The sequence below is a fragment of the Pezoporus wallicus genome, unplaced genomic scaffold, assembly GCF_028554395.1.
Source record: "Pezoporus wallicus isolate ANWC-B61680 ecotype Strahan unplaced genomic scaffold, APGP_CSIRO_Pwel_v1 scaffold_2584, whole genome shotgun sequence".
NCBI lineage: Eukaryota > Metazoa > Chordata > Aves > Psittaciformes > Psittacidae > Pezoporus > Pezoporus wallicus.
The window spans coordinates 7,865,138-7,884,944 of NW_026642851.1; the positions used below are offsets into that span (position 1 = coordinate 7,865,138).

Below are 19,807 nucleotides of genomic sequence, written 5' to 3' on the forward strand. Positions count from 1 at the left end.
TTGCTGCCACACCTTCTGCACTATTTGGACTCTAAAAAAAAGTTAAAATTGCACACCAAATGCTCTCTTCTGCAGAAGCATCTCAACTAGAACTGCTGCCATCCCAGTCCCTGGCAGTGAAGAAGCTTTTGCACATGCAGCATGCATTGTCCAAGAGAAAAAGCACGTCTAATAAAAATGAGATAAAAAGTATATTGATGAAGCCTAGGATGCAGCTGGCTCAACATCAGCCTGCAGGACCTCATGATCCAGCTGGTATTTTCTGATTGTTGAGGTTGTTGCCACAACCTCAATGGTACCAGGCTTAGTGAGATGGAGAGGGCTATTGGAAAGGGATCCACTTTGGTCTCATTTGCTATGACAGGCAGCTGCAAGCCCACTAGACTCTGAAATTGGCTGCAAGGAAAGGAGTGTGACAGCCATGGAATAGACATACAGGAAACCATACACTAAATTTAGATACGAACCCTTTTAAAAACCACTGAAAGTGTTTGCTAAATGACAGACCCTTTTCTATAAGTGACACCGAGATCTAAGCAGCGTCACACTGGGCCATCTTAGAAAGCACAGGTTGACTTCTAAGCCTGCATAATGTTAAGCACAAAAGAATCTTTTAGGAGACTTGCCCATCAGCAGAGGAATGAGCACATAATCCATTAAAAAATAGAAGATAAAAATCTATTTGGAGAACACAAACTAATTTTGATTCTGAACATATCAACAACAAAGCAATAAAAAAAAACACATCTTTAACAGATAATCAAGTAGCAGATATCTAAGGCAAATGTTTGGAGACTGCAAAAAGAGTTCAACCTCTCAAAGATACTGCACTGTTTTGCAGCTTGTTCCCTACGGCACATTATTCTCATTTTATGCTAGTTCTAGGAATGATGTTTACTATGTAGTCAAATCACAAGTATTTGTGACACAACACTGATTTTCAGACTGTTTTAGTGTATATACTACTACACTGGGGGGGGGGGGAGCTGTTCTAGTTCTCAGAAGGCTGACATGGCCTTCTCCTATCAAAGGGTGTTATCCTCCTCCTACAGGAGGGCAGAATTTGTTCCTGGGTTTACAAAAGCTGTAAGTGTGGCCTGACAGGATTACTCGTGAGGATTATGCAAGGCACTGTGTAATAACTACTCCAGGGAAAAAAAAAGAAAAAAAAAAACCAAAAAAAAAAACAGGTCAGCAGTCAAAAATCCCTTCTATCGATGTCAGACTGATCTGTAGTAGAGTGATGCATAGATCTTATGAGAGAAGACTTGTAAGAGGAAAAGAGGGAATATTTGTGTGTTCAGCTTTCTTTTTAGTTAGGGACTAAAATACTCCCTCCTCTTTTTTTTTCCCCCCTTGTTTTTCTTTTTTTTCTGAGGTTAATATATAACAGTTAGTAGTACATAAAAGGTTCAGTTTCAGGGGGAGGGAAGGCAGGTGGTTTACGTGTCAGGCCAGATTCAGATCCCATTACTCACATTAGCAAGCAGTTATACAAAAGACCCCAGTTACTTCAGTGGGATTAATCACAAGGTAAAGTTCCACTAAAACTGAATGAGAAGCAAAATTTGCCTCTAAATTACATAGAGATCAGATGATATTTTAGAAATCCCAGATAATCTGTATAAATATATACCATCTAGACAAAAGATGAGTTGTAACAAAGTTCACTGGGTTTTTGCATTAAAAATGTATATTCTGTTTCCTAGGAATCTTAAATTTACCACTCATTGCAATACTATATGAAAATTTTGAGAACATAATCTTCATGCAATTAGAGATAATAATCTGAAAATCCAAATATTTTCTTGCATTGCTGGGAGCAAGAGATCTGAATGAAGTCACTGTAAAATGATAGAGACTCTTACTTGGCTTAACAGTTTGGAAACTCCTTTAGCATGTTCAAAATCTGGTCTTCCAAGTACAGTAGGCTCCTTATTCATCTCTCCCCTTCCTTTCTTGTACTCAGCCTTAAAAAACAATTAGTATGAATCACTATCAAATTAATTTGTTTTGCTTTATCAAGCAAAATGCAAGCATTAAAGCCAGTAGAAAAAGTCTCATTTAGTGATCTGCATTGACACTACTGTTCTAATCCAAAGAAAGCCCTTCTCAGGCTTCATCTCGTTAACAATAACATATTTATTTATTGTAAAATACAACACACAGCATTCACAAACTCAACTTTAACCAAATGCACATCTTAAGCCTGAGAAATATTGTTCTCCCGATCAGGCAGAATGATTTACAGTGGCTCAGTATTTCTTACGACAGAGTCTGCAGTTTACACAAGATTATTTGTAGCAGCTGAAAATAGTCTTGAAACAAAACTAGGCTGAGGGGCAGCTTTTTGAAACGTAGGGTCAAATTCCATTCTCAGTTTCACGACTGCAATCTTGCTGATTGTCAGTGAGGTTGCACTGGAGTAAGAGAGCAGAATTAGTCCCACAAGGTTCATGTTATGTGATCTTTCCAGCTGAACTGCCTCCCATGCAAATTGCTGCAATTTTTTTCCACAATGCATTAGAAAACAGCACAGATGAATCAACAATAGGTGCTTTGCGATATCACAAACTAAATTATCCATTGCCTAAAATAGGCTTCTTGCATTACTCAGGCACTGTGAATCAGCAAGGACACGTCATAACAACAGACTGAGAGAAATAAAAGCCACTCTAACTCCAATGGACTTGAAGAGCAGTTAGTAAATTTGGGTGTCGAACTTAAAATTTTGTAGTTGTTCTTGCTTTTCAGAAAATCTTGAATATTCAAAAGGTAAATCTCAGGTCTCTTTAAACTCCCTCCCCATACCTGCCTAGTCAGTCTCACATTAAACTATAAGCAGTTACTTAAAATCTTGGCTCAGGACTTTTAATATATATATTGTTTAACCTGCCTACAATAAAATATTAAAATGCACCATACATTGCTGCTCTTCAAACTGCTCCTTGACCTATCCATTAGCAGATGTCACAGTGGGAGGGCAAAGAATTTGAGAGGGGAGTTCAGGGAGGAAAGTCCCCATGCAAGAAGCAGTGTGTTTGCACAGCTCTCAGAAGGACAGCAGGGAATTGCATTTCCCTGTCACTGCCAGCTGAGATGGGAGGAGGAAGGGGAGTCCCAAGATGTGAGCTTCTCTTGTACTGAGGTGAAAAGAGGCTTGGTATGTCTTCAGAAGCGCAGTACAGCATACAAGCACATGACTTATTTTGAGAATGATTATCATGAATAAAGCTGAAACAAAACCAACTTTAGGAAGCTTATGGTTGTCTTTAGATCAATGACAAATAATTGCAAAGGTCATACTGTCAACATCAAATTAGAAGAAACCCATAACTTTGCAACATACCAGACAAGGTTAGTGGGGGTTTTGTTTTTTGTGGTTTTTTTTTTTTTTAATGAAACCTCCACATCAGACTTGAGGTTTCAGGTTTTCTGCTTGTGACATTTGAGAATTTCAGCAGCATTCTAAACAATCTGAATGACATTGGAATAATATGTCTAAAAAACCGAAAAGAGTAACAGATGAACATACATTGCTCACTATCTTTGTTATCTCAGTTGCCATCTTTATGTCTGGCCTGTTCAGCACTTCAGTGTATCTATGAGTATCTTGCACATCCTTCTTATAGGATACCTGTCAAAAAAAAACAGTTTTGTTTAAAATAGACAAAAATGTTTGAAGTTCATAAATAAGCTTTGAATGACCTATCAACTCAGCCATCAAATTTAATAAAACTCTGCTTGACAGGGATTATTTAGTAAAACCCCCACACAGGTTAACAGCAAACATAAGAAATACAGAAGCATAAAATACAATATTTAAACGAAAATGGTTTTGCTTAGAAGCGTAGTAGAAAATGAAAGCACTGCAAAGACTGAAATATTAGGTTTATCATTAAATTTCAGAGGACTTCTAAGAGTATGGTATTTTTGCTATGCTGTGCTCTTTTTTAACATAAACTAAACCCACCACGATACCAAACACCGCAGCCTGGCAGATTGCAGCTACACTGAACCGAAACCGCAATGCTACCACAGCAAACATCTTTCTCAGTAATAGGCAGCCACGCAGCTGGTACGTAACTCAATGACACAACTCCACCTCAGCATCCCCCCACTCCCCGCAACTCCACTTATTTGCTCCACTGCACAATCATAGGAACAAGAAGGCTGAGTGTTCCAGCATGCGGAACACAAAACTGAACCTGTTTGTGCAAAAGCCGCTACTATAATGAATGGACTCAGAAAGCTTTGGACAGAAGGCTAAACCACAGGTAGGAGAGTCCAAACATTCTTCATTTAGCAAAGCAATCACAGGAACAGCACAGACCTCAGGGACGTTGCAGAGCTCTGGGACCACAAGTTATCCTTCTCCCTCTTCAGGGTAGACTTTTCCTTCTCCCTTGCTGTAGCACATGTGCCAATCTAAGCCAATTTCCAAGAGCTATCTTACTGAATTATTCTGAATGATTAAGATAATCATCAGATAGTGTCTGACAAACTGAAGTTTCAGGCAAAAGTTAGAGAACACAAAATTAAGTCTACAGAAAATAGAAAGTATTAGAATTCCTGCTTTACTGGACAGTCTTTTATATTTTCTATTGCTTAATAAATTTAACCAACCTCTCACCCCAGTATTTCATCATCAAGAAAGTCCTCAGCCTGAAGCTTCACTTACAGCCTCTATTCCTGTTTCCAACATAAAGTTTCACTCTGGGTACAATGCAACAAACTCATAAACTGCAGCACTCCACAACAAATATAATTTGTACAAATGTTATTGTAAAAAGAAAAGAAAAAAATCTTACTTTTTGGCAAATATTTTACAGGCAACAGGAAAGCAATTTTGCATCCATATGGCTTTAGCTAAGTAGACAAGCTAAATAGGCTTCAGTGTTGGCTGCTTGCCCACAAATAGATCTTACAATTTTTTAATCTACAATGAGTGACAAACAAGTGTAATCACTGATAAAATAAACAAATAAATAGGTTGGCTGAATACAGCCCAAAGTATCACCTACCAAGAAAACAGAAATTGATTCTTGCAGCTGGTTTAAACCACTGGAAGATTTGTTTTGGTTAGGTTTAGATTTCCTCTATTTTTTTAAGAAACTAGATGTACAGACAACCATTTGCGATTCAAGGCTTTACATGAATTTAGTTAATTATATGCTGTTTATCCTAATGACCACATGAGGTGAGGTGAAAACCACAAAGGCAGCAGAAACAGGTTTCTGAATAGCACCCTATCATCCATGTAAATTGCAAATTAAAGGCCAGCATATGTGCTCAAAATAGAAATTAGGAATGGAGTGAATTTAACAACAGAGAATCAAGAATAGTGGTGATAAAGTTGAGGAAATGTGGTCACTTATTGCTCCCAAATGACATGATCATATAGTACATGAAATAATGGATTGTGGTTAATTTCAGGGGGAAAAGGGGGGTGGAATAAGACAGTGACAGTCCTTTATATTTCACCATTTCCAATTATATTAGATGCAAGGCCAATTGCTATAGTTTTCCCAGAGTGAATTATTATTCTTCCTGCACCTAAACCAGTATACCTATTACTTATGTCTGAGGGAAAGTCATCTAGCATTTTACAAATGTCTGCAATATATATTTGCTCCATTCTGCAGCTTGTCATACTCCAGTGAGAATAAAAATGTTATGCAGCAGAACAGTAGTTTGTCAGAGGTAGGCCAAAGAAGGAAAAAATATGTTTCCCATTTCCTGAATAACCTCAATCCCTGGATGCTGACCCTTTCCCACTGGGACAGTGTGCTGGCCTCTATTACACAGCTGCTATTCTGTTCCATGTAGCGATTTTATTTTTTTATAGTGCTATGTTGGAAAAGTAAAACCAGAGCTATTCCAAGAGAGCAGGGGAACAGATGTAGACAGGGCAAAGCAACCAGCTTGGTGTGTGCACCCATGGGCTCCAAGAAGATGGAAAGTTAAGAACCCCACAAGAGAGGAGAAGAGAAAACAAAGCCTGGTCAAGAAAACAGCAGAAGCACCCCGGGAAGGGGCCATCTTTTCTCCTGAGTTGGTTCAGCCCTTACTGAAAGGCTGGAACCCTGACTGGAACCTCCAGGTATTACACGATGCATGTACTCAAACTTCACTTCAAAGGGTTGCTAAGGCGCTACCAAAACACATCACCAAAGGTTCAAGAATTGCTTCTTTTTATGAGGACCACAGGTCTACAAAACATCTGCTCAAACTGTTTTGCAACTGAGATACTGACAAGATAAGCAATGAAAGACCTAAATGGAGAGTTACAGCAGAGCAGCGGGAATTGCAAGCAAGAAAGAAGCAGGGACAAAAAGGGAGAAAAACTGTAGCATCTCCAGTTTGAAGTTGCTAATAGTAAATTGAAAATACTAACTAAATTTAAAGTGGTTTTCTACCCTAATTTGAAATTACGATATAAAGTGGTTACATTGTTGAATATTATTAGAAACAACAATAATCTGAATAAAAGCCACTCTTATGATTACATACTCTGAATTGCCACTAGTTTTTGAAAAGCATGGAAAATATTCAGTGCTTGCTTACAATCAGTAGACTAATTTTAATAACGCCACACCTCCATCTCTTATAAAAAGGCATAAGGTCCACTGGGGATAAACATGCTGGTTTATTTAGTCCGGCTGGGGGTCTTGAAGATGCTTCACTTTTCATGATGGTAAGAGTACACTGGAATGCACTACAGTGCTGCAACGTAAACAGATTTTCAAAGGTGCTGCAAAACATCTCAGGTTGTCAATCAACAAATTGAAACTTCTGCTACATGGTGACCCAAGCACACCTAAGCTTGAAGACTCAGACCTTTCCTGCAACCTTTTCTCCCCCATTCCAATTCCAGAACTATTCCAAGCTATAGGTAATAAATTATTGGAATATGCATAAGCAGCTTGAACACATTTTGCCCTCTTGAGATGCACACACAGTAGTCAGCAAGGAGCTGGGCACACCTACCTGCAAGAGAATTTGTCTTTTACTGCCTGTTTCTTCTTAGTATTTTCTAAGAGCTGTAAGTTCACTAACTAATGGCCTGTCAGCTGTGTCTCTGCCCCCTTTTCTCTCATCTGCACTTTGGGGTCCATCAGCACTAAGAAAATGACTAGCTGGTGACAATCATCATTGGCAACAGCTTTTCTGATCCCCACTCAAATGGTGTTGAAAACTGTTTCCCAGCCTGTGTAGAAGAGACAAACACATTTATGGCCTATTACAGATTGATGCAGTCATCCTTTCCAGTAATGGGCTTGAAAATTGATTGGTCCCAATTACATCAGGAGTAAACACATCATTTTCAGCACCAGTTGGAAGTGGTCCAGGGGGACCTGCTGTTGACAACCACTGTCAGCAGAAAGTTAGTCAGTGAAAGGTGATTTTTCTAATGCAGATGTTGAACAGAGAACCCAGAGAAGCTTTAACATTACCTGCATCAAAACAAAGATCAACATTTTGGTATGTTATTGATAGTGTTTAAGGACACTGAGTTTAAGATATGCTGATTTGGTCTTACCAGAAAGAATGTAATCTTGTGTGTGCGTGAATTGTGACTGCACAATAGCCTCAACATGAAAAAAAAAAAAAAAGCCTTACTCCTAAAACAATATAGACCTCTTAAATATTCAAATTTAGATGGTCAGTGGAACATTATAAATTACCCCTACTGACATCATATGGACTACAAAGAGCATACATATACATCAAAAGTTTACACAACTGTCAGCCAATGTCTTAAATGCAGCGCTGCTTCATACATAGGCTATAAGAGAAAAGATACCCGAGCTCCAACCTTAGATATGCAAACTCTCATTTAAATGTCCACAGTTGAGGCTATTGCCGTTTTCTTATTTGGAGAATCAGAACACCATTTCCTTATTTAGTACATGGTACAAATACTAAACTTTTTTTGCTGTCCATAATGCCCGGTGATGGACCAGGTCATGGAACAGACAAAACTGTGATCCACAGCTTTGTTTACCTTGATCAAATGCTATGTGCAGCTTCTACCGAGGCACAATGTGGCAAGTGTTTTCTTTGCTTTAGAAATTCAGTTGTCATGTCATTTCACTATTCAGTTTTTTCCATCCATGTGATCCTCAACTACACATAAGGTGAACAACTATGTTGAGACCTGATGGTTTTCTAAGTGCCACCACCTAGTTTTGGTCCCAGGTTTGGAAAGCTCCAGAGGAACTAAAAGACATCAGCCAAGCACAGACATAAATTACGCTCATAGTCCCTACTTCACTTTTCTCCTAATGCCTTTGTGTGCCAAAGTCACACCATTAACATTCACTTCAGAAAACACAAACACAACTTGCAGAGAAAAGTCCTTTGGTTTGGATAAACATGCTTTCGTTCAGGCATTATGTAGTATTTACATTATTTCTCAAGTAAATTACCTATCATTAAAACAGTCACTTTTGTTCTTTTGAGAGCAACTTTCTTCAGTCTAAGTACAAAGAAGAGAAAAATGTTTTTCTCATACATGATCCACTGTTCAGGAAATTTTATAGCGCTTCCCTATTACACAGCTTCAGCCCACGCTTATAGAGCATGTTACTGATATTCAAAGTGGTGCGAAGGCCTACAGCACATGACAGTTTCAAAATGTCAGCACAAATGTATTTTAAGTTGAATACAGTCTTAATTTTTAAAGGAAATTGCACATTTCACAGAGTTGTGTGTAAATGTCAGCCTTATTTTAAGGCTGAGTAAATAGTCTTAAACACATCCTAATCCTATTAGATGCAAACCCTGCATGTAAAGGTTGAATTGAGTTGGCAGAGCATTGTAGGTAAACATGCATTCTGGTCCCGTAGGTATACTGTACTGAGTGCTGGATAAAAGAGCTTTGTCCTTTTATTCCCCCAGTAGTTTCTCTCCTTTTCCTTGTACTTTCAAAGCTGTGATTCTACAAGTAGCTTGAAATAGTTCTGAAAGACAAATGCTCCACATTTGGGATGCTCACTATTCCACGCTCTGACTCAAAGATGAAAACTCACACAGCTCTTAATTAAACCTGTAATTACAAAACAACAAATCCATAGCTATTCACAGTGGTGCCCAAACAATTACTTGCAGCAGCTGTGTAACTTCACTGAACAATAACTGGACTTACATAACTTACTCCTTTATGTGTGATAAAGATGCATACCCATTTCACTGCAGCTCCCCATGAGCAACCAGAAAGAATCCGTTCTTGAGCAGATGAAATTATCTGGTTAGAGTTTTATGTTGGATACGGAGGGTTTGTCGGATTTTTTGAAGTTTGCTCAGGCTGAAATATCATTTCCCTTGTATTTTTTCATTATTTTTAACATGCTGGTTTCAGTTGTCATTTATCAAAACACCCTGGCCTCCTATGTTTGCCTTCATTTTCTTTTATTATTTCTTTTATTATTTTGGGGTTTTTTTTGCTTGCTGTAAGGGTGAAAGAAGTCAAAACAACTGAATTTCATTTACTAGCACACTAATCCTCATACCATGATAAATTTGATTAAAAAACTCATCTCGTATTCCTCCTTATGTCACCACCTTCTCTGAGAGGGATTCCAATGTCTCTTCCCAACATTATGTCCACCATTATTCCTACTGCTAGGTAAACAAAAAAAAAACCCTTGCTTATGCGGAGAGAAGTTCATGTTCCCAATTCCTACACTCTGTCAATCTGACATCCTGATGCTTCCAACAGCAGTGACAGCCAGAATTTGACAGGAAGAGGGAATTCTGTAATCAAGACAGGTTGCAAATTACTGCTGGGATTTCCAACACAGGTATTTCCCAGCAGAAGAAGAAGTTATTCTTCAAACATAATGCTTCCCTGAAGTTTTCCAGAAGCCTTTTAATCAGCAGCCAGCTGTCAAGATTCTGCACACACAGATATACATCTAACATTGACATTTAGTTTTCAGCCTACATACCCTAAGAGTGTTTGTTACGCTGTCAGGAGGGAAGATATAGGGTAAATTTAAGATAATTCAAAATGAACACCCAAGCTTCATTTTCTACATTGTTAACAGGAAACAAATATCCCATTTATCTGGGAAACAAGTGTTACAAAATCACCTACTTACCTGACTTGGTTACCTCAGAAAAATGGAAAAAAAATCATAATTTTAAAGGTATTTACATGTCAGCTGTTCTTACTGGTTTTGTGTACCCTATAAGAAGACCCACCTATTTTAGCCAATCTTCTCTTAAAATTTACTTTGCTCATAAGTAAGCTTTTACAAAACCTAAAACTAACATATGTTTTTCTTTACAGTTGTGTTGTTTATATCATTCAAGACACTAATCTTGGTAGCATTTCTGGCCCCAGCAATTGTGCATTGGGCTAGTATAAGCTAGCTTAACCACAAAATCCAAACTGACTTGAGACTAATTATTATTAGGGAGTTAGATTGTGAAGTTAATTATACAAAAATACAAAAATACTTCAATGACATTAACGAGCAGATCTAAAAATAAAAAAGGTAACCAACTTTAAAGATATTGCTAAACATTCTAAATTATCTAAGTTACCTAAATAAAACTACAGAACAAATACATGGGTCGATTTCAGTCAATGTTATAAACTAATGCCTGCCATTAAACTGAACTCTGTGCCTCAGATTCTGTAAAAAAAAGTCATAAACTGTCCTTTGAAAATCATTTGATATATATTCAAAGAGACAGGAACAATGTTATTCATGCACATAAAAGTGTGCAAGAGCACAGTAGAAACAGCCCCCCTTCCCTCCTCTCTACAGAATCCTGAAGAACCAAGTGTTGGCAGTGTAAGACACTGAAACTATGCTGGTAAGGTGTTCATGTAAACAAAGAGTTTTATACAGTTTTAAAGCACAAGTAGGTACACATGAATTCAGAGAACCTGTGTTTGTAATTTTATTCCAAAGGGACAGCACTTAATAACAACTTCAACCAATAAACAACAACTACTTCACACTGAAGTTTAGAACAAAAGGCACATACCATTACTTGCATCATATTTTAGACACACATCATGTCCCAAATTACTTCAGAGCAAATAATGTAAAAACATACCAACTAATGAAATATGAAAACATTCCATGCCCAATTCATTTCAGTTAATAACCCCAAACAAGCAAATAGATGGGGGAGTACTTACATCACTCTGGTATTTATTGACTTCCATAGCATGCTTAATATCTGGAGGCTCCTTCATATGTGCATAATCTGAAGTTCCTTTCTCAGCATCATGTTTTTGCTTATAGAGAACCTGAAAAGAGCAACATTATACTTTTGTGGCCACATCCAGCAGGTATAATAACATGAGCTGGGTTAAACCTAGTGACATAGTGTGCCTGTATTCAGGAAGAAATGCAATAACTAATTAAGCTCCTTAATGGAACCAGAAACCTGAAACAAGAGCAGCTTCCACCCAAAACAGAGACATACGAGGCACAGTCAGCAGAGAGACTTCTCTGCTCTGTTTTTGCAACAGAGGTACCAGTAGACAGGGGGGAGAAAAATATACTGAAACAGAAAATTCGCCTTAACAAGGTGAGTCCAGGGAAAACTATAAGCAAAAGCTTTTTTTTGCTCAAAACAGACTTGAAACTATCAGCTAAGTGACTATTTCAGGTTTAATTTTTTCCCTGTTTACCAAAAAAAACAACAAAACCCCAGATTTTGTGCATGCCTCATAAACAAAGAGGTTTACATGAAATACTTACAGCCCAAACATCTGTTTCTTCCACTTTTCGGAAATTATTAGCACAATACACATTTTGACTAGTCCCCAGGTTCTGGGGGCTCGAAAGAAATCTTTACATTCAATTGTCATCATGATAAAGGAAAATGGAATTGTAGTGTGAGTTTACAAACAAACTTATTTTTGCAATAGAAACTGAGCTCAATGTTGGGCATTCATCCAGCTTTCACTATACTCTGTTATACTTACATATACACACACTCACACACTAAAACTGCCTGAAAAGCTGATCTTGCACTTATCCTTGTCAAAAGCTTTTAGGCTTACGTTAAGAAAATTCACCATGTTTTGATTTTTGAAGAGGCAGCAAGCATTAAGAAAATTCATTTTCTAATAGCTCTCAGGAGCAAGCATTAAAATAATCCCCAAGAAAACAGAAAATACTAAATGAGATTGAAAGCTGATCAGAAGGAGAAGGATTTGAAACTAAAACCCTTGTCAGCAATTAAAGAATACTGTGAAAGTTCTGAGATGGGAACTCTACACTACAGTGATTCAGATTCTTTTAGGACATGATACTAGAACTGTGAGAAAATGTTATATCTGTTTGTGTTTAAGGCAGCAAGATTGCATGTGAGTCACAGATCAGGGTGCCCAAGGCAATATATTAGTATCTCCCCTGACCATCTCAGATTACAAAATGACATATAGGCTGAGAGATTAAGACAAAAAGGGTTGGGGTTATTCTTGCACTGATACTATATGAATGAAAATCAAATTAGTAAACGTAAAATGTGCCATCTCCTTATACAGTGTAAATCCCAACATGGGAAAATTAACAGAAATGACAGTTGAGCATCCACTATGTTGGGAAAAGATAACTGTTTCTTTAGCTTAATGTAGGAATAATTGACTTGCTATTTGACAGCCCTGTTCTTCCTAACTTTTCACATTATTTTTATTAAGTAACTCAAGTAACCTTGAAGTGATCACAGGCTAAGAGGAGTTCAATAGCTGTCTAGTTTAGTTTTGGACAGTTTTGTGCAGAACTATTTTCTGATCTGTAAATCAGTTCCAAGGAAGCATGAAAAAAATGCTGATGAGGATTATTTCATCAATATTCTTGGAACCATTATTTTACATGTTAGGATGCGTACATTATTTCCTCATTTCATGTTAATTTTCAAGTTTTAGCTAAACTTATTTTTTTGTATCAACTCTATATATGAAACTACTCTACATAGAGATCGAGTATTAGAGGTCATTGACATAACCTCTGTACTGGCACCATTTATTAACTTAAGAAATACAAGGTAATTATTTAAGTAGGCATGACTTCAAATTGAACTAATTTGTAAGCACTCATTTATTTTTCTTTTGTCTATTGTACACCAGTGTGTCAACAGGAAGCTGCATGAAGGCTTTGTGCTCTTTTAACTTAACTCTGATTGACCCTCCGCTTTGGAATACTTTAAACACTATTAAATTTTTATTTTTGTATTTCTCTTTATAGTCAGAAAGATGAGCCCTGAACTTAAAATCCACAATGTAGGATTGTGTAGGAGGAAATGTTCAAGAACACAGAAAATGCCATTTTAATCACTAGATACTGAACTAGACTAGCTGATGTATTTGTGTAAAACAAACTACAGAAGCCCAGAAGGGCAATACCTGCTACCATAAAAAAAGAGGAAGTCTTGAACGTGAGATTTGAAACCATAAAAAAAATGAAGAATTACATAAAACAGCCTGATAATGTGTAATATGACTGTAAATGATGCAGTAAGCCACAAAAAAAATAGCTTTATCATAGTAAAAAAAACAAACAAAAAACAAAAAAAAAAACCTCAAATGAAAGTGAAAGAAGGATTCTGCCTACAAGGGAGAAAAACTCTGAAACTTTCTCTTGAAGTTGAAAATATTGCTTAACATTCACTTGGTTCATCATCTTTACTAACAACCAGAAAATACTTGAGCATTGACGTATAGTTACTATTTGAGATATTGCCCTGTTCAAAGGAGAAAATTAAACCGCCTTCAGTTTGCTTGAGATTATTCCTTTCAGATAAGAAGAAAAACGGTGCAATCTCTTCTTATGGCAGAAATAAAGTGATGAAAAAAATGATGAAACGCATACTTCTTTTTCAACACTATTTCCCCTTTAAGCAACTTCAAATACCTTTATCATTGTTTGTGACACCTTATTAAAAAATTGCTCTGCATAAGGAAGGATTCAGTTTACTGGTCTTCAGACAAGAAAAAGAGTTGGCACAAAGCTAGCAATGATCAGAAATTTTCCTTCAGAAAAACTGTTCACAAGAAAATTGTAATTTTTCTAGAAAATGTCCATTTCCTTTCGGGAAAATCAAAATGAGGGCTCCCTGCCTGGACTGCTCTCATCAACTTCATTTTCTCATTGCAGAGAACAGGGAAATTTGCGAGAGCTTTGTAGGCTGGCAAGGAGGGTGAAGTTACCTGGTAAGGACAGGGACTTCTGCTCTCTCAAGCTTACAACGGGGACAGCCATGATAAAAGAGATGAAGAGAGGAAAATCTGCTTGCTCACCCTGAAGAAAGCTATTTAGAAGGAGATAGACAAATATCCTGTGCAGAGGAAATGGATGAAAGCCACCTAAGTATGTGGGGCTGTGCAAATTCTTTTTCATTCTTATGAAACACTTTTTTTTTCCACGAAGAGCATCATGATTTTTTTTGTCAAAATTTTTGATGCATTTCCTTCTCTATGGGCATTCATGCCAGTTCTACATAAAATACAAAAAAGCAAACGTGAGTTTTATGCAAAAGCCAGCAGAAGTAGTCTGGCTAAAGTCTTTTCTGTGTATCTTTATAAGAGGCTTATAATAAGTGGAAGCAAGGACAGGTGGCATGGGAAGAGTACAGGGATGTTGTCCAGGAAGCTAGGGACCAGGTTAGGAAAGCTAAGGCCCAGTTTGAATTAAACTTAGCTAGAGGTATTAAAGATAACAGGAAGGGATTCTACAAGTACATAGCAAATAAAAAAACAGACTAGTGAGAATGTAGGCCCCCTCAGGAAGCTCTCAGGAGAACTGGCTACACAGGATTTGGAGAAGGCTGAGGTTCTGAATGACTTCTTTGCCTCAGTCTTCACTGGCAAAGGCTCTGACCAAACCACCCAAGTGTTGGAAGGCAGATGCAGGGACTGTGAGAATGAAGACCTTGAGCCCACTGTAGGAGAGGAACTCGTTCGAGACCATCTTAAAAATCTGAACATGCACAAGTCCGTGGGTCCTGATGAGATCCATCCGCGGGTCCTGACGGAGCAGGAGAATGAAGTTGCGAAGCTGCTGGCCATCATATTCGAGAAATCATGGCAGTCAGGTGAAGTTCCTGATGACTGGAAAAAGGGAAATATAACCCCCATTTTCAAGAAGGGGAAAATGGATGACGCAGGGAATTACAGAGCAGTCAGTCTCACCTCTGCCTGGCAAAATCTTGGAGCAGATTCTTCTGGGTGGCATGCTAAGGCACATGAAAATCAACAAGGTGCTTGGTGACAGCCAGGATGGCTTCACTAAGGGGAAATCCTGCCTGACCAATTTGGTGGCCTTCTATGATGGGGCTACGGAGCTGATGGACAGGGTAGAGCAGTTGATGTCATCTACCTGGACTTGTGTAAAGCATTCGACACTGTCCCACACAACATCCTCGTCTCTAAACTGGACGGACATCAATTTGATGGCTGGACCACTCGGTGGATAAAGAACTGGCTGGACAGCTGCACACAAAGAGTTGTGGTCAATGGCTCAATGTCTGGCTGGAGACCAGTAACGAGTGGTGTCCCTCAGTGATCGGTGTTGGGACTGGTCTTGTTTAAAATCCTCGTCGCTGACATGGACAGTGGGATTGAGTGTGCCCTCAGCAAGTTTGCCAATGACACCAAGCTGTGCGGTTCGGTTGATACGCTGAAGGGAAGGAATGCCATCCAGAGGGACCTCGACACTCTTGTGAGGTGGGCTGATGCAGCCTCATGAAGTTTAACCATGCCAAGTGCAAGGTCCTACATCTGTGTCGGAGCAATCCCAGGCACAGTTACAGGTTGGGCAGAGAAGAGATTCAGAGCAGCCCTAAAGAGAAGGACTTGGGGGTGTTGGTCGATGAGAAAATGAACATGAGCCAGCTTCAGTGTGCACTTGCAGCCCAGAACTCCAACCGTATCCTGGGCTGCATCAAGAGGAGCGTGACCAGCAGGTCGAAGGAGGTGATCCTGCCCCTCTACTCTGCTCTCATGAGACCTCACCTGGAGTATTGTGTGCAGTTCTGGTGTCCTCGATATAAAAAGGACATGGAACTGTTGGAACAAGTCCGGAGGGCCACAAGGATGATCAGGGGACTGGAGAACCTCCCGTATGAAGACAGGCTGAGGAAGTTGGGGCTGTTCAGCCTGGAGAAGAGAAGGCTGCGTGAAGACCTCATAGCAGCCTTCCAGTATCTGAAGGGGGCCTATAGGGATGCTGGAGAGGGACTATTCATTAGAGACTGTAGTGATAGGACAAGGGGTAATGGGTTAAAACTTAAACAGGGGAAGTTTAGGTTGGATATAAGAAGGAAATTCTTTCCTGTTAGGGTGGTGAGGCACTGGAATGGGTTGCCCAGGGAGGTTGTGAATGCTCCATCCCTGGCAGTGTTCAAGACCAGGTTGGACGAGGCCTTGGGTGATATGATTTAGCGTAAGGTGTCCCTGCCCACGGCAGGGGGGTTGGAACTACATGATCTTAAGGTCCTTTCCAACCCTAATTATTCTATGATTCTATGATTCTATCTTGAAGAGGGAATTGAGCATGAATCAATACAACCAATATGGGGCAAAACGCCCTCAGGAGGAAAACTACAAATGTCAGGGTGTTGTACTCTCCATTGTAGTAAGATCCTGTCAATGCTGACATTGAATGGCTGAAACCATATCAAATGAGGTCCTGGCTCTGCTGAAATCCATAACAATTGCCATATCAGTTAAAGATAGTAATATGGGAGTCTGTTTGTTCTGGAGAGGACTGTGGAGGGCAGCTGTAGGTGGGCAATAATTTCTTGTGAGAAAAAAGAAATTTCACCCAGTTGCCTCCAAGTTCCTAAATTCTGAGTGTGAGCTGAAACAGTGCATAAGAGTAATAAATCGGGCTAAATCAAGGTAGGCTGAAAACAGTGCTGGTGGGCAGCAGCAGGGCAGCAGCACCATTTCAGGCAGCATCATATCATGGCAGAGACCATTTGTGGAGAACCGTGTAAAGAGATCACCCAGTAGAGGCACACTGGCCTCAGGAATTGTGTGCCAGCAGGCAGCAGTGGAGAGAGCCAGTGGCTCTCTTTCTTCCACACCATGATCCCCTAGTCCCGACACACCTGCTTGGCACAAGAGGCTATGGATCCTGCCAAGAACACAGCATTACAGAGAGAGAAAGCACCTGCTTTATCTGGCTATAAAAGCATTCAGGCCCATTCAAGAAGCATGAAAAGGGAGTCAAAGGTGTAAGTTTGTTCTAATGCGGATGGGGAAGAGGACACTCAATTTCCACCTCTCAGGAAATCAGCACCTATTTAAAATCAACTTAATATAATTGAGAAACAGACTGCAGATCTGTGCTTATAACAGCCTTTTTGCAAGAGGGTTGGCACAATGGCCAGTTGATGCTGTTCCCTTTTCCTTCTATGGCATACCTGTGGTCTCCTCTTACTGAAGTGATGACCTTTAAATTCACAATCCCAGCTAGATAAATGCTGCAGAAATCTCCTCTGCCATATCCTGACCCGCTTGAAATCTGAAATCCTTGTATTAGCTACTTAGGTACCACAGTGATAGGCACAATACGGCTTAGATTTGAATACTGTAGAGAAGATTTTCCACTAGAAAATCCCCTAGGATTTCTCCCACAGTAGCACTTAATTCAGGTCCACTATAACAGTAACCACAAGTTGGAAAAATGTGTCAGCATATCTTTAAGTTTTATGGTAGATTATGATTTATAACGCATCTATTCCTAAGGGGATGGTATGAATTTTACAGGAAAAGTTTCTGCTTAAATATTACTCATAGTATATGCATACTTGTTTCTCTATGACCGTTGGATGATTGAAGAAAAAACTTCAAAAAGTATCAAATGAAAATGACAGTCTTTTCCTTTAAAGGTTTTTTTCTGATGGATCAAATGGTTTCATTTTTAGTCTCGGTTATTTATCTTTTCTGCCACATCACCAATGTTAATTAACCTCATTTGTTTAAACTAATGTAGAATTTACACATTCAGAATGAATTCAGGAGTAAATTTGTGGCAAACTAGTTAACTAATGTTTTATAAATCAAACTAACGGTTGAAAAATGTTATACAAGTTTAATTCCCAATTTATTTCTACTGCAATTCTTCTAATCACTCACTTTACAATGCAACGCCCCATTAATGTCATTTCAGCTACTGTGCTACTTTAACTTGAGTGTATATATGCTCCATTTCAAACTATGGAAACTAAAATATGTTATTTTATTTGCTTAATATAGCCTTGCCTTGTTTAACACATTGTTTTAAATCAAAACATTTCTCCACAAGCTGCCCTGAGATATCAGTGCTTTCTTCTGTTATGAATATTTTCCTTTGCTTGAAAAAAAAATCACTGCATTAGAAGAATGCATACTGAGATACAATCAACTTTGTGGATTTAGGAGTGTGTTCACTTCACAGACTAGCTGTATTAAACTATACATAGTTAATAGCCTTGAAAGAGGAGAAAGGCAAAACAAGAGAAATGCGGAAATGCTTGGTGGACAGAAAGCCACGACCATCTATCAGCTGTAATTCTCAGGAGTAACAATGAAAATTTATAACTTAATTTGTATTACACATCCTTAACACTCATCATTCCATTGAGATCAATGCAAGTGAAGGGTCACCTGCCTACATTAAAGGGTATTATATTTTTAAGCCCCTGAAGGCAACTGAACTCAAATTTACTATTTGACGGGTTGTTTGCATGTTTACATGACTACAATATATTTGATTTCATAGTTTTATAAAATTTGTTGTAAATGGTAGTATGATGTAGACCGTCAGAAATATGTTTACTGCTATCAGCAAGTGCCTATGAAAGTCATTATCTTCCCTTCAGCATCAAACATTTTGTAATGCAACATTCATATTGAAATGGCTGTTGTATAAGATTTGTGTATTCTATAAACACAGTGCAGTGTCACTGAGTTCAATAAATCCTTATTGTATTTATGGTTTTCTAATGGATTTCCTTGGCCTGATGAATGCACTAGCATTTTTAAAATTTATATTTAATAAACATAACAAGTAAGATTGTCAACATTTTGTAAATGAGTAATTCTTGAAGTTAAGAAGTTATGGTGATAAACTCAGGATGATAAACTCCCCCAAATAAATCAAGCAGGTAACCATATATCTATTCAAATACACTGTTAAAATTGGTCATATTCTGTCACACAATTTATCTAAAAATAGTTGTGATTCTAAAATTTTACCTTGCTCTGAAGTTGCATTAATTCCTTTGCAAATACACTGTCAATTGTAGCTGGCATCTGCTGATAAAGAGAGTTGGAAAGGTCTTTTTTAGCAGCTCCTTTATACTTCACCTAGCGGGAAGAAAAAGGTGGCATATAATGCAAAAAGTAAGATACAGGAATCATGCTACTTTTTTTTCTATTCAATTAAATGTGATAGACTATTAGAACTAAAATGTAGTGCTGTAATAAACCTTCAGGTAAAACCAGATGTTTGAATAATAACTTTAAAATACTTTCAGTAGATGTATCTAAATTACAAAGCAATAAAAGTATCTCCTAATTAAATTCAATAATTTGGGGGGAAGTATAAAAAAAGGTAAGCAAAGCAGTTATTTTTCTAGCCTTTTTAAAATCACCTCCAAAACCCAAAATTTTCTTTTTCCTTCCATTTTCCCAAATTGTGCACAACAGGACCAATGAGAAGCCAACAAAAAATATTGATTAATAAGCAGTAGCAATTAAACACAACTGGAAAAGACAGACACACTGAACTTAGAATGTCTGCCATCATTTCCACTTCATCTTTTCATATTACAAACTAATTTTTCA

At 38.3% G+C, this 19,807-nt stretch overlaps 1 protein-coding gene across 6 annotated transcripts in view; it reads right to left on the bottom strand.

Annotated features, from left to right (window-relative positions):
- NEBL (nebulette) overlaps positions 1-19,807 on the bottom strand; it is a 247,158-nt gene that overhangs the window by 61,792 nt on the left and 165,559 nt on the right. For 4 of the 6 annotated variants that reach the window (XM_057432779.1, XM_057432777.1, XM_057432782.1 and 1 more), the window contains 4 exons: positions 19,217-19,327; positions 11,162-11,272; positions 3,536-3,637; positions 1,869-1,970 (listed from right to left, as the gene is read on the bottom strand). The exons of the other annotated variants lie outside the window; for them this stretch is intronic. In XM_057432779.1, coding sequence (XP_057288762.1) covers positions 1,869-1,970; positions 3,536-3,637; positions 11,162-11,272; positions 19,217-19,327 — 426 coding nt within the window. The remainder of the gene's footprint in view (positions 1-1,868; positions 1,971-3,535; positions 3,638-11,161; positions 11,273-19,216; positions 19,328-19,807) is intronic. 6 annotated transcript variants of the gene reach the window in all.